The sequence below is a fragment of the Astyanax mexicanus genome, chromosome 2 (genome assembly GCF_023375975.1).
Source record: "Astyanax mexicanus isolate ESR-SI-001 chromosome 2, AstMex3_surface, whole genome shotgun sequence".
Taxonomy (NCBI): Eukaryota; Metazoa; Chordata; class Actinopteri; order Characiformes; family Acestrorhamphidae; genus Astyanax; species Astyanax mexicanus.
Window position 1 is genome coordinate 45011483 of NC_064409.1, and position 14031 is coordinate 45025513.

The 14031-nt window shown below is 38.1% G+C and overlaps 1 protein-coding gene across 1 annotated transcript; it reads right to left on the reverse strand.

The window, feature by feature from the left end:
• Nucleotides 1–92: 92 nt before the first annotated feature.
• LOC103037539 (protein FAM180A) lies at nucleotides 93–11271 on the reverse strand. Its single transcript, XM_007235059.4, has 3 exons — nucleotides 11057–11271; nucleotides 4094–4191; nucleotides 93–863 (listed from the first exon to the last, which is right to left on the reverse strand). Exons 1-3 carry the CDS (start codon nucleotides 11133–11135, stop codon nucleotides 534–536), a joined length of 507 nt encoding a protein of 168 aa, XP_007235121.1. The 5' UTR covers nucleotides 11136–11271; the 3' UTR covers nucleotides 93–533.
• Between the last annotated feature and the right edge of the window lie 2760 nt (nucleotides 11272–14031).

The window sequence follows — 14031 nt, forward strand, 5'->3', positions numbered from 1 at the left end:
CTGCAGATAACTATTATTTATTTTAACAAATCCATATGGCAGTCAGACATTATATGTTGGCAACTCAAATAAGCCACAATTCCAGTCTTAAATCATATGCAGCTGCCTTTTATTGATTTTTAAGGCTCAGAAAATAGGTTCCCATGTAGCATTTGTCTATGTTAATGAGATAAAAATGATCACTGAAACTTGCGGATAGCTCAATTATGTTTCTAAAAGTTTACATGAAAAAAAGGAACAAATACAGTAGGTTAGTCAGATATTATACAGACAAATCCGACATACAAAATCTGACTTGAGTACATCCCAAATTTGAACAGGGGTGTCCAAGACTAAGCATACACATATACATATATCATATGTACAAGTCAAATATAATGTTTCATTTATCATATACACGTCTAATAAGTTTGTATAACAGTTCTTTAACAAACCAAACAAAAATAAAAATACAGGCCTCTATCACCACTCCTATCACCACTCCTTTCATTAAAAGTTTATTGAAAAGTTCATTTAATAAAGAAAGTTATCTGTCACTCTGCTCTTAGATCTCCTTTAATGGCTTTATAAAGCTGAAGAAAGGTGTCTGCCCACAGCTCCCTCTGGTGGCCTGCAGTTGCCTGTGTGAGTCTCTGAGCTGTGTACACCATGGTGAGCACAGTTCGCTCAAAGTCCTCCTTGTGTAGGTGACCCCGATGCTGTTCCAGCTGGTGGCAGAGGCGGCGGATGTCTGACAGTGTTCTGGGAAGGACGTCCTCGCAGACCACCTCCAGAGATTGCAGCCGCCTCAGAGAAGCTAACTCCTCATCAGCCATGCGTAGCACACCTTCCCTGGCATCCACATACAGCCCTGACCACAGGGCCTGAGCCACAAACAGACAGACAATCATACAGACAGACATTATTAAAAGAGATACATTTAGAGCAAAGACTCCTTGGACTGTTTCAGTTACATTTGGTATAAAATCCTACAAATAGTATCCTACAAATAAATCTAAATTTACTTACTGATAATAATACTGAATATTGAACAATGTATTGATAAAGACCTGAACATTAGTAAAATATTTTATATATATATATTTATGACTGTAATGCCACAGTTCATTTTGACTGTGCAGTGTGACCAGTCCCCTGACAGGATATCTGTCAGTTTTTCTTATTTGTCAGTGACCTTCAGTCAGAACACCAACCCTATTATTTCCATTTGGTAGCTGAAGTCCCGTGATATTAGCTGACAGATTGTATTTTATGTTTTGATACAATAGATGGCGTATAGCAGCACCAGTAGTCAAATTAGAGATTAAATTCCAAAATTCCAGTCTCAATCCAAAATCTATACATAAGCTTAACCTCAGTCCAAAACCTAACCATAACCTTAACCTCAGCCCTAAACATAACCCCTAACCTTACCACAAATCAATACTGTTACCTTAACCTCAGTCCAAAACCTAACCATAACCTTAACCTCAGTCTAAAACCTAACCCTAATCTTACAACAAATCAATACTGTAACCTTAACCTCAGTCCAAAACCTAACCTTAAACTTAGTCCAGAACCTAACCATAAACTTAACCTCAGTCCAAAACCTAACCATAAACTTAACCTCAGTCCAAAACCTAACCCTAATCTTAACCTCAATCCAAAACATAACCCTAACCTTAACCTCAATCCATATGATAACCCTAACTTTAAAACAAATCAATACCCTCACCTTAACCTCAGTCCAAAGCCTAAGCCTAACCCTAACCTTAACCTCAGTCCAAAACCTAACCCTAAATTTAACCTCAGTCCAAAACCTGACCCTAACCTTAACCTCAATCCAAAACATAACCCTAACCTTACAGCAAATCAATACTGTAACCGTAACCTCAGTCCAAATTCTAACCCTAACCCTAAATTTAGACCAAAACCTAACTTCACCATAACCTCAGTCCAAAACCTAACCCTAACCTTAACCTCAGTCCAAAACCTAAAGCCATACCTCAGTCCAAATCCTAACCCTAAACTTAGACCAAAACCTAACCATAACCTTGAACTCAGTCCAAAACCTAACCATAACCTTAAACTCAGTCCAAAACCTAACCCTAACCTTAACCTCAATCCATATGATAACCCTAACTTTAAAACAAATCAATACCCTCACCTTAACCTCAGTCCAAAGCCTAACCCTAGTTTAACCTCAGTCCAAAACCTGACCCTAACCTTAACCTCAATCCATATGATAACCCTAACCTTAAAACAAATCAATACCCTAACCTCAACCTCCGTCCAAAACCTAATCTTAATTTTAACCTCAGTCCAAAAACCTACCCCTTACCTTAACCTCAGTCCAAATCATTACCCGAACTTTAGAAAACCTAAATCTAACTCTGGCCATAATCCAAATCCTGACCTCAAAACAAGGCCTAATCCTAACCATTATCCTGACACTAGTCCTAAACTTAACCTCAGTCCATGAAAGTGAAAAACAACTGAATTCAGGAGACATCTTCTGTAAAAGTCTGTTGATGATCTACTGAATGTTCAGATGCTGCTACATTACTGATATGTTTTTGATAAGATACCTAATAATTAACTGCTATTTTTCTTGCAACTCTTCAGTCTCCTAATAAATTCCATTAGGAACAGGGGTTTATATTGTATATTACATTGTACTGGAGCACATTCTATCCAGAGAGCAGTGTTCCTGCAGCTTACATTTTCTATTAAAGCCCATTGCCCAGGTTGAACAGGGCCTGAAGAAACACGTTATCGAAGTTTGTCAGATTCTCTCTACCATCACACTTTCTCTCACTCTTGTTTTATTAACTTCCATTCTACTTTCATGAAAAAGTCAGAGATTGTGTTGTGATGGAATTTCATTTTTCTCCTGGTACTTCTGAAGGTAAAAACTCTGTTTCTGAAAGAGACAGACAGAAACACTCGAACTCTTCTACAGTGTGTTCGGGAGCAGCCTAATTTGTTTCAAAGCAGTGTAGAGACGGAGCTCAGGGCTTCTGTAGGAGAAACAGGATGAGTCTGTATGTGCAGGTTTGTTGACTGCCTGGTGGTGTTTGTGCTAGTAGCATCATTGCTTGCCTTGTTTACCTCAGTGAAGAGAAGTTGATGGATACAAAAGTATTGGAAAAAAGTAGAAGCTCCATTGGGCTAAAGAAAAAAAAATGCTGTGAGGATCTCGGAGTCAGACAGAAAAACTGATGTAAGAAAGTCTGTGTTTATCTTGTGTTTGTCTACATGAATTTAAGGTCTAAATTGTTTAGGTTTGGTCATGTTGTAAGTGTCATTTCAATTTCTACTTTAATGCTGATTGACAGGTACTGGTCAAAAACATTGTTGCCTTTACCCACATGCAATAAGTCAACCAAGACACGTTATAAAATAAAGTTAAATATAAAGATAGTGAGAAATACTTTACACAATACATGTTTTACTTTAAACACTACATACAGTACATTTGGCTTTGTATGTTGCAATTGCAATGTTAAAGAGAATAAATCCACATGGTTCGAGGCAGATGTGTGATGTTCTATACCTGCAGTGTGCATTATACACTATATAACAGGTGGGGTACAAGCTTCCCACATAGCTCCAGACAGTGCACACCACCTACCAGACATCAAATACCCTGTATTTATTGACACACCTATATTTAATAATATGGTACAGTGTGACTGTCAGTCCTGTAGCTGTCAGTCTGCCAGCTCTGGACTCTGAACTACACAACAAAGACTCCAATTCCCAGCATGCACTTACAACAGACTTCCTTGACTTTGCTGATCACGTGAAGCTTTGACATTCCCACTCTCCCAGTTACTGATTGTTTGCACCTGGCCTGTCTTGTATATATACCTCTCTGTTTTCTTTGTCCCTCACCGAGTATTGAATCTAGTTAGCTAGCTCTGCTACAATGCGTTTCCTTTGTTTATTGCTTGTGTAACCCTCATTTTTGTTTCTGACCATCGTCCTTTGCAGACCTTTTTTGTGTCTCTGTTTATCCCTTTGTCTTGCCAAAATTGTATTTCTTGATTAGGGATTTAGATTGTTGGTTCTCAAAACACAATACAAGGTAAAAACAGTGGAGGGAACATACCTCATAGACTAAGTTGGTGTCCTCCACAGTTTTCTGGATGGAGGGGTTAAGTAGAGTTGGTGTTCCTCTCTTTACTCTGAAGGCAGAGGGGTACAGTGCTGAAAAAAAGAGGGTTTAAGGTCAGTGAGTTCAAAGGGTGAAGGGGAGAAAGGTTTATCTTCACTTCATAACCGTGACAGACCTTAAACCAGAACACTTTAAACATCTGGTGGGAGAGGACTGATGGACTGTCTGGAAGTTATATACCCTTTGACTGGCAGGTTGAGGCTTTATCAGGGACACGCCTCATCTGCTTACAGGTCACAGCTTGTCTTTAAAGCTCTTCAGACAGCTCCACTGTGGGGATTTCAAAGCAAGCATCTGTGTGGCAGGCTTCTGCTGCCGTATCTGCCTCTCATCAAGTCTGCAGTCACACCAAACAGCGGCCAGCCTGATGCATGATAGTATAAGGTGACTATATAATATCTCTTCCCCCAGACATCAGAGATCTTACAAAGGTGTGTCTGGATTTTTAAATTCCAGAGCTTGCAGTGATCTCATGTCAGTGTGTGCATCTAAAGGTCAGCGCTCGTGCTGTTAAAGGATTTTTACAGCTTTAAATACATCTCTTTAAGTCCTGCATTTTCGGCCCCACTATTGGTCTATATGTACCTGCTGCATGTAATTACATGCAGCCACTGTTCCTCCCGCTTTGCAGAAAAAGACAGAAAAATAGAGAGATAGAGAGAAAGGGAAAGAAAACTAAAAAGAGAAAACAGAACACTGTATAACAAGAACAGAACAGCAGTCCTAAAAAAAAAATAAATAAACACAAAATCAGTAAAAGAAAAATATGTTATGATTGTCTCTTAGTGAAACCATGTGGACCAAATATTCTGAAAGATCCATAAAAGCTTGAATCTAACCAACTACACAAAATTGTAGTCCGTAAAATACATCATGTGCGCTAAAATATTCTAATCAAACTTTATTTTCATACAAAAAAAAAAAAATTAATGTAAAATATGGTAAAAGCAGTATTTTTGTTCACTTGAGTTGAAATAAAAGAAGATGATTTGGTCATAAAAAGTAAAGGTACATGCACACATTACATGTACATTAGCTTTATTACATCCGATTTTAAACATATATGCATTGATATGAATCATCTGCATTAATATGGAGTGTGGAACTTTACAGTTATTGAATCAGCAGAGCATTGGGGACTTTTCGGCACTCAAAGATCCCACTCTGTAACTTTACTGTAACTGTCAGACACATTGTAGCACTTAGTTGCTGTGGTTCCTCAAAGCTTTCATTTTAAAGACGATTATAATATCCCTTTTGTAATTCCAGGACCATAATGGAGTTCAGTGAGCTCTTTGGAACCAGCCATTCTTTCTATAATATTTGTAAAGACAGACTGTAGGGCTAGATGCTTAAATTTATACACATGTGGCAATGCAACAGATAGAAACACCTCAATTAAGTGATTAAGATGTGTTTAACATTTTGTATTGTGTATAATATCCTTAGGAATCACTAGTATCACTATCCCCCCAACACTAGAAGTGTAAAGTCTCGCACATACGTCTTCCAACACGTATGAAGTTAGCCACAGTCTCTTTTTGAACTTCTGCTAAAATAGTAAGTGTTCTTAGAGGTAAGCACTGCTCCCAAGCTCTGATACATCAGCTAACAGATGCCTGTGCTGACCAACATTACTTTGGTAGTGCCAGTGAATTAAAACCGGTGATCCTTGGATAATGGTGGCAGCGTCTTAAAGCGTTAACTTAGCGTCAACTTAGCCATCCTTGAACTTCCTCATGACAACATCCCAACCACAGCAGACACCGGCATGTTTCCAGTGTTGTCCTCTTAAAAAAAAAAAATCTAAAATATGGTCACCATATGCAAGTACAATTGTTCAGCATATGCCTACAAGCCTTACTACAGATATCAGCAGTCTTTGTCTACTTTACGTAGGGATTTGGCATCAAGTGGACATATGGAACAGTAGCCACTAATAAATCTTTAACCTCTTGTTGCAAATTTAAAGCAGAAACATGTTTTATGTGCTTTCCATGGAATCCAACAAGCGATCACACAGTGCTGAAATTCACCAGAAAGGCACATGTGACTGAGAGTGCTGGAATGCAGTCCACTCACCCCAGACACTCTCTTAAAAACACGCCGGTGGTTTACTGGACGCTGGTGTTTGAAATTGAAATGCCTCATGATGTCAGAGAAACCTTCTTAGCACCTGGTTAAGCAGCAAACATACTTTACAGTCATGGCCAAAAGTGTTGGCACACCAACGGTATTTCTAGCAATTATTATTTTAGAAATGTATTGCAATCATATGTTTTGTTATACAGATGTTTATTTCCTTTGTGTGTATTGGACAACACAAAAAAAAAATATTTTTTTTAAATGGGCCAGAAAATATTGGCATCATAATTATGGTTAAATAACTTTGTCTCAAGCATGTGATGCTTGTTTAAAGTCACCAGTGCCAAGTATGTGGGCAATATAAACATTACATCTGAAACCAATGCCAATGGTATAAGACACTGGAGCATGAAAACAATTTACTATGCCTCCTGTCAGATACAGATGTATGAAGTTCCCTAGCATTAGGCTGTGATGCTCTGGAACATTACCTGAATTTGTGTATCTTCATCTTCACTAACTATGGGATGAGTGGTGTTTTTAATCCAGATTTGATCATCTAGTATCAGTATATCATAACACCATTGCTCTCATGGCTTAATGCAATTAAATCCTTACAGCAATGGTCCATCATCTGATGTAAAATCCTCTTAGAAGGGAGAGGCAGTTCTACTGCCGCACAAGTTGTTTAGCTTGTTCAGATTGATCATAATTGTATACAAGCTAAACCATAAACCAAAATCATATGAAAACATAGCCTATGTTGATCAAAATCTAAGCTGGAAACCAGCTTGACCACTCAGTTGATTAGCATTAGCATTAAGCCTAGCACAGTATTTACTCACTACTCACTGACCAGGCTTGGCTTTCATTTACATTTCTAATAAGTTAGATCTTGTTTGAGGAAATGGGCATTGGAGAAGAAATGGCAAATGCTGATTGGATAGTGTTTGCTTTTAGCTTAGCACAGTACCCATTTGCCTTGTCTGTTTTAGCTTCCTTGCTTACCAGGTTTGAGTTACCCAAGAAATGTCTGACAGTGTGACAGTGCATGCAAAACTGATTATGGGTTAATTTCCTGGATATGAGGCTTTCGCTAACAGCAAGCAGAGCTCGATACAGTATATGTACGTTTGGAGTCATTATTAGCCTGCTGGAAATTAGTTCCAGTGCCGAGAAAGTTTGAGACGAAGCTGTTACTGCAACAAAGGGCAACCGACAAAATGATGAATGAGCAAACTGCTAATTTTTGTACTTATAGAACTGGATTTCCTGTCAGATATAAGGAATAGTCTTAAATTTTACTTTTGTTCCAATGCAGAATCTCCATTTAGAATGTAGTATCATCCAGGATTAGGCTGTGCAGAAAAAAGTGCCCATAGTGTGTTAGGGCTGCAACAATTAATCAATATAATCAAGTCGATTATTTACAGTACATACAAATTTTATTGTCTACTAATAATAGTTATTGTAACAGCACCGCATTACACAAAATGCTGGGGACAACAGCGCAATGGGAGATGGGTAAATTGCTTACTTACACAGTTTATACTTAACTTAGTCTGTGTCTACAAAAGTGCCCAAACAGATTACATATTCTCACTAAATAATCAGTACCTCCCACAATTAAACAACATCTAGACATTTAAGCGCCTTTTAAATCTCATGATTAGCTGTTTCAATCGTTTTTAGAGATGGAGGCCATGGCAGAAATAATCGCTGATTAATCGACTAATCGACTAAAAATAATCAGCAGATTAGTTGACAACCAAAATTATCATTAGTTGCAGCCCTATAGTGAATTTAGACTTCCATATAAGGTGTTTTGTGACAAAAAATGACATGATACATTATAAATTGCAATTATAAAAAGTTTTGTTTTAAGAACTGACTACTGTTTCTTCTTGTCTATATACAGTTTTCATTATAATGGCCTCACTGGCCAAAACTGCAACCTTCACAGTTAAAGTTTTCACACTTAAAATTCCTCTGGAAGGTTAATGTCCTATAAGTAAATGAGTGTCTTACCATCAATCCTAGCCAGCTGCCATGCCTTGGCCAGCTCATCACAAATATTTGGAGTTTTAGCCCAATACAGACATGGGGACTCTTGCGCTGGTGACAAGACACTTTCCAAAAAATGCTGTGCCCTTGGAGAGAGCTGCATATAAAATAGTGTTCTCTATCTACCCTGAGAGTGGTGGAATGTAATGATATGTCAGTTAGATATACAGAGGTCAAGCCAAAGCCTGTGAGTCACAACTCACAACATTATGGCTTTAAAAACCCCACTGCCAGAGCAAAGGAAAGGTTTGGCAGCAGTTTAAGATGAGGCAGGACAATTTGTTGTCTACAGATGGTCAAGGTTGAATTGCAAAGCCAAAAGAATTCTCTCCAACAAACTTAGAAAAGTTCCTTCCTAGAAAAGTTCCTCTATGTAACTGGACAAGTGTCACAACTACACTGACATGCCAAAACCTTTGGGGTGGCTGTATGCAAATTGATCATGAAGTGTTACTTCAGATGACAACTTGGGAACACCCACACATGTATAAGCTGTGAGGTGTTAGCATGTGAGTGAGGTTAAACACTGGCCAGTGTGCTCATGGCAAGGCGACTTGAATTAGCATGAGTTCGAATGAGATCTGAAAGATCCATTTCCAAAGTTCTGCGGGTATTCAACATTTCCCGAATCACAGAGAAATGTTTGTACTGGAATTAACTCATAGGAGGCATTACCAACCACAGTGGACAGCGCAGTGGGTGGTAATGATTATGACCAGCAGCATCTGGCTAAAATTGTCCAGACAAATGGACGAGAAATTCTGCCAGAAATCCGATTCACATTCAATGCAGAAGGCCTCACATGCATATCACACACATCAGAGCATCGCTCTTAAGCTTGAATGGGCCATGGCAAAAGTCATGGGACATGATACAAATCTTGTGCCCCATCATTTCCAAACAGATAAGAGGATTCAGCTCCCGTTTGGCCTCTATGTTACTGGACAGGTGTCATAATTACACTGACATGCAAAAATTAACAGGACAGCAGTATATTATCATTTGACCTTATACTATAACTCTGGAAAAAAATAAGAGACCACTTCAGTTTCTGAATATTTTTTTCTGATTTTGCTATTTATAGGTATATGTTTAATAAAATTAACATTGTCATTTTATTCTATAAACTACGAACAACATTTCTCCCAAATGCCTAATAAAAATATTGTAATTTAAAGCATTTATTTGCAGAAAATGATTAATGGCTGAAATAACAAAAAAGATGCAGAGCTTTCAGATCTTAAACAATGCAAAGAAAACAAGTTCATATTCATAAAGTTTTAAGAGTTCAGAAATCAATATTCAGTGGAATAACCCTGTTTTTAATCACAGTTTTCATGCATCTTGGCATGTTCTCCCTCCACCAGTCTTACACACTGCTTTTGGATAACTGTATGCCACTCCTGGTGCAAAAAACATTCAAGCAGTTCAGCTTGGTTTGATGACTTGTGATCATCCATCTTCCTCTTGATTATATTCCAGAGGATTTCAATTTGGTAAAATCAAAGAAAGTCATAATTTTTAAGTGGTCTCTTATTTTCTTAGGAAACAGCTTGGGAACCCCCACACCTGCACACATTGAAAGGTGCTATCATGTGAGTGAGGTTAAACACTGACCAGTGTGCTCATGGCAAGGTGCCTTGAATTATCAGAGTTTGTGATTAAGTGATTCTGGATTAAATCACATCCACATTCAATGCATGAGGCCCCACTCATATATCCCTCAGATATGTGTAACATTTGTTAGATTCCATGGTACATGGCAAAAGCCATGGGACACAATACTAGTATCAGCTCCTATTCAACCTCTATGTTAGTGGATAAGTACTCACATTAGAAAAAGGGACATGGCACAAGATTTGCAGACTGTTATGTTTTGATTATTACTTTTTATTTCCTTTGTGTTTGTATTGGAACAACACAAATATGGAGGGATTATATAATTTCACGCAAAAATGATCTGGACACAATTATTGGTCACTTTTCAAAATGGTGGGGGAATAACTTTGTTTCAAGCATGTATTGCTCATTTAAACACCATTGCCATTAGAAGTAGACCAACTAGAGCATGAATCAAATTCACAATAAATCGCGTCGACTACAGGTGTATATATTTTTCCAGCATTAAGTGGATAAGAACTCACATTAGAAAAAGTGACACGGCACAAGATTTGCAGACTTTTATGTTTTGTTTATTACTCAGATGGAGCCTTCTTGACTTTTAGCACAGTAGCTAAGTGGAGTTCACCCTGCATGACCCCTTCTCACTTGTTTAGCAGCCAAACTTTAGAGATCAGTCTGGCTCAGCTTCCATGCAAGTGTTTATTTGGAAGGCTGGCCTCATTTGTTGAAACAGTGTTTGTGTTCTAATAGGAGCCTCAAGATCTACAGCTTTTTTTGGGTCTGGTCCAACAAGTCATTGCAGAACTGAAGAATCTGAAAGTTCATTGCCATGTGTACAGAATTGGAATCTGCTTCTGTTCCTAAATAGAACCAGAAATGCTGTTTGCTTTATAATTTGGTATTGAAACTATTTCCTTTCGACAAGCAGATATCCAGACAAAACAAACTGTCCCCATCTGCGGAGCTGTCTGCTAAAGTCATATGACAACAATGGTTAAATGATTTTAGATTTATTAGACCAGGTTTATTATTTTTCATTCTAGTCACACACATTCTTGTAGTGCACTTGTACATTCTCATTAGCATTTTCATCAAGTTTAACTTATTTTTCATCTTATCTCTTACCTTTCCTCCAGTGCAGAGCAGCAGATATGGACAGATGGCAGAGGACCAAAGAGAAAATCACGAGGGCTGTCGTCTCCATACTCTCCTTCGTCTCGCAGGGCTCCTCTGCGTCTCCTGCACTTAGTAGTGTGTATCACCGGGCCCTGGCTCCAGACGTTCAGAACAGTAATAAACAATCTGTGCACATCACACACACACACACTCATGCACACACACTGGCCCCAACTCTTACTCCTATTCTCCTCCTCCTGGCCCAGCTCTCCTCCTCTTCCTCTCCAGCACACATCCCCTCTCTCTCTCTCTCTCTCTCTGAGGCAGTGAAGGAATTGTTTTGTGGATGTGATGATCATCTGGAAGTCATCACCAGCTCAAAGACAGCCAACCTGCTCGCTTGTCCATCTAACTGATGCCTTACCTGTCTGGATGTTTGCTGATATGTCTGACTGCTACCAGCAAAGCCAGCAAATCTTCTTCTGAAAAACAAACAAAAAAACACCTTTAACCCTTGTGTTGTTTTGCGGGTCAAAAGTGACCCACTGCCATGTTTAGCTGTAGAAAAAATAACTTAAACTATCTTTTTTCAACTTGAAATTTTATGACTTTTTCTAAAGCCCCCATCATTAGAAAAAGTTATTTTTTTTTACCTTGTTTTTTTTATGTTTCTATGTGGGCTGTACTCCACTAGGGTACAAAGATTGCCTTATGGGTCATTTTAGACTCGTGATTTAAAAAGCATTTAAACACCAGAAAAAAAGTTCAAAGGGCACACACAAACTCTTGCTAATACACACACACACACACACACACACATCAAAAAACCTGGAACTTGCATTTGACCTGCACCTGCACTCATGATCTGCAGCTAACCTCTCACATCACACAAGCTCCCAAACAAAACAAAAAACAATCTCAGACATAATAAAAACTACAAAGTACCCCTAGTTGGTTCCTTGCTGAAGGCATGAGTAGACTGTGGTCACTGTCCAACAGGTCCTGAATGAGATATTTTTAGGAGCTCAGGAGAAACAAGAGGATGTGGATGTAGATGTACTTGTATCTGAAGAGGAAGTTGGAGAGAAATGCAACCTAGAGGATGATGCATCTTCAGATGAAGAATAAGAGGAAATCCTTCAAGCTGACTGAGAGACATTTATTGCATGGTCTTCATTAATTCAATTCAGACAGCAACCAGGGAAGAACAGCAGCATCATAAGGATGAATCCAGGCCCAACAAGATATTTATATTACATTTATGTACAGAAAATGAGAAATGGCTGAAACAGCAAAAAAGATGTATAACATGAACATTGGTCCATATTTATCAAACGTTTTTTGAGTAAGAATGCTGATCCAGGATCAGTTAAGGTTTACCGAATCCTATTACTTTTACTGCAAGATGATTGATAAATGAGGCCCATTGTGAGTATTACTGCTATTATTGCACTATACAGTGTCTGTTCTGTGGGATGTGCAATTAGCTAGCTAAAAAGATTGTAGCTGCTTGGTCAGTAGCTTTTAGCTTAGCACAGTATTCAATCATTTCCCCAGGTTTGTCTTTCACAGCACAGCACTTTTTTCTGTTAGTTCTGGAGTTAGGTCCCAATTGTTTTTGAGGGTGTCGACATTCAGAAAAAGATACTGTAAAAAAAAAATCTGAAAAAAAGTAGCAAAAATGTTGTTCTTTACCTTTTTTTTCTAGCTTGCAATCCGTTCACTAGAACACTAGATGTATTAAACAGACGGCAATAGCTGTTTTTTTTTATTATTTTACACCCCAGTTTCAGTTACATATGATGATCTATTTAATGAATAGACAAAAGTTCATGTCTTGTCAGTTCCATATACTGAACTTTTTATTAACTGTGCCGTATTAGAATTTTATTGTATGACACTAATAATTCTAAAATGCAAGGAGAGAAAATGTAATACTGTTCTTTTAATTTTTAGGATTGTGTATAAAGTCACAAAAAGATTAAAAGGTCCACTACAAGTAGTGACTGCACTGTACCTTTAAGAAAAAGTGTTTTTGGCCAGTCTGCTTTTTTTCCTTCTGTTCATCACATGATTGGAACTCTCTTCCAGCTGAAGTAAAAGGGTTTACAACTCTTGGTTCAGTCTCCAAAAAAACTGAATGGTTAAACATGGAACATGGTTTTTGGACACATAGATATGTCAGCATAACATCTACTCATGTCAAATGCATTATAGTTTACATATTTAATGTGTTCTCATCTATATATTATTTAAACTGTGTTTGGTACTGTGTGATTTATGTGATTTTGGTCTGTGAAATGGACTAGATTTGGCACATTTACATTATTCAAAAATAATGTTGATTAATTCATATTTTCTTGTCAAGTCAATCATTACAAATTACTGTATTTGGTACTAAAACCCATACAGGCATGTTGTTACTGTCATGATTTGTCTTACTCCCTTAATCTTAATTGCAGTTTTGTGTGTGATTAGTTCAGTTGTGGCTGTTCCACTAATGGAGCACTATTTATGCTCCTGGTGTTGTGGTGGACAGTGGATAAGGGGCTCCCCCAATGAGTCTCTATGTTATGGGAGAACCAATGCTTCTTGGCAGCCTTTCACAATCTCTCTTGGTGTGAATTCAGTTTACTTAACGGGACTACGACCTGGCCTTGTTACTCTGCCCCCTGGGAATAATACAATATTTCAATACATTTAATATTAACATTTTTTACTGCCACTATGATCAGAAGAATCCTGTTCATGTAGCTTTTCATTGGCTACCGGAGTAGGTTTGCCTCCTTTCAGAAATGAAAATAAAGAACACCCAACAAATAAATAGATAATAAAAAAAGCTGATGTGTCAAAACCGAGTAGCTGCGCTTTCCTCTGAGCACGCCGTGCTGCTACTTGCTAATGCTATACCAGCAGCAGTTCGAAAAGAGGCGATGGTTGATTTCACATGTATCGGAGGAGGCATGTGCTAGTCTTCACCCTCC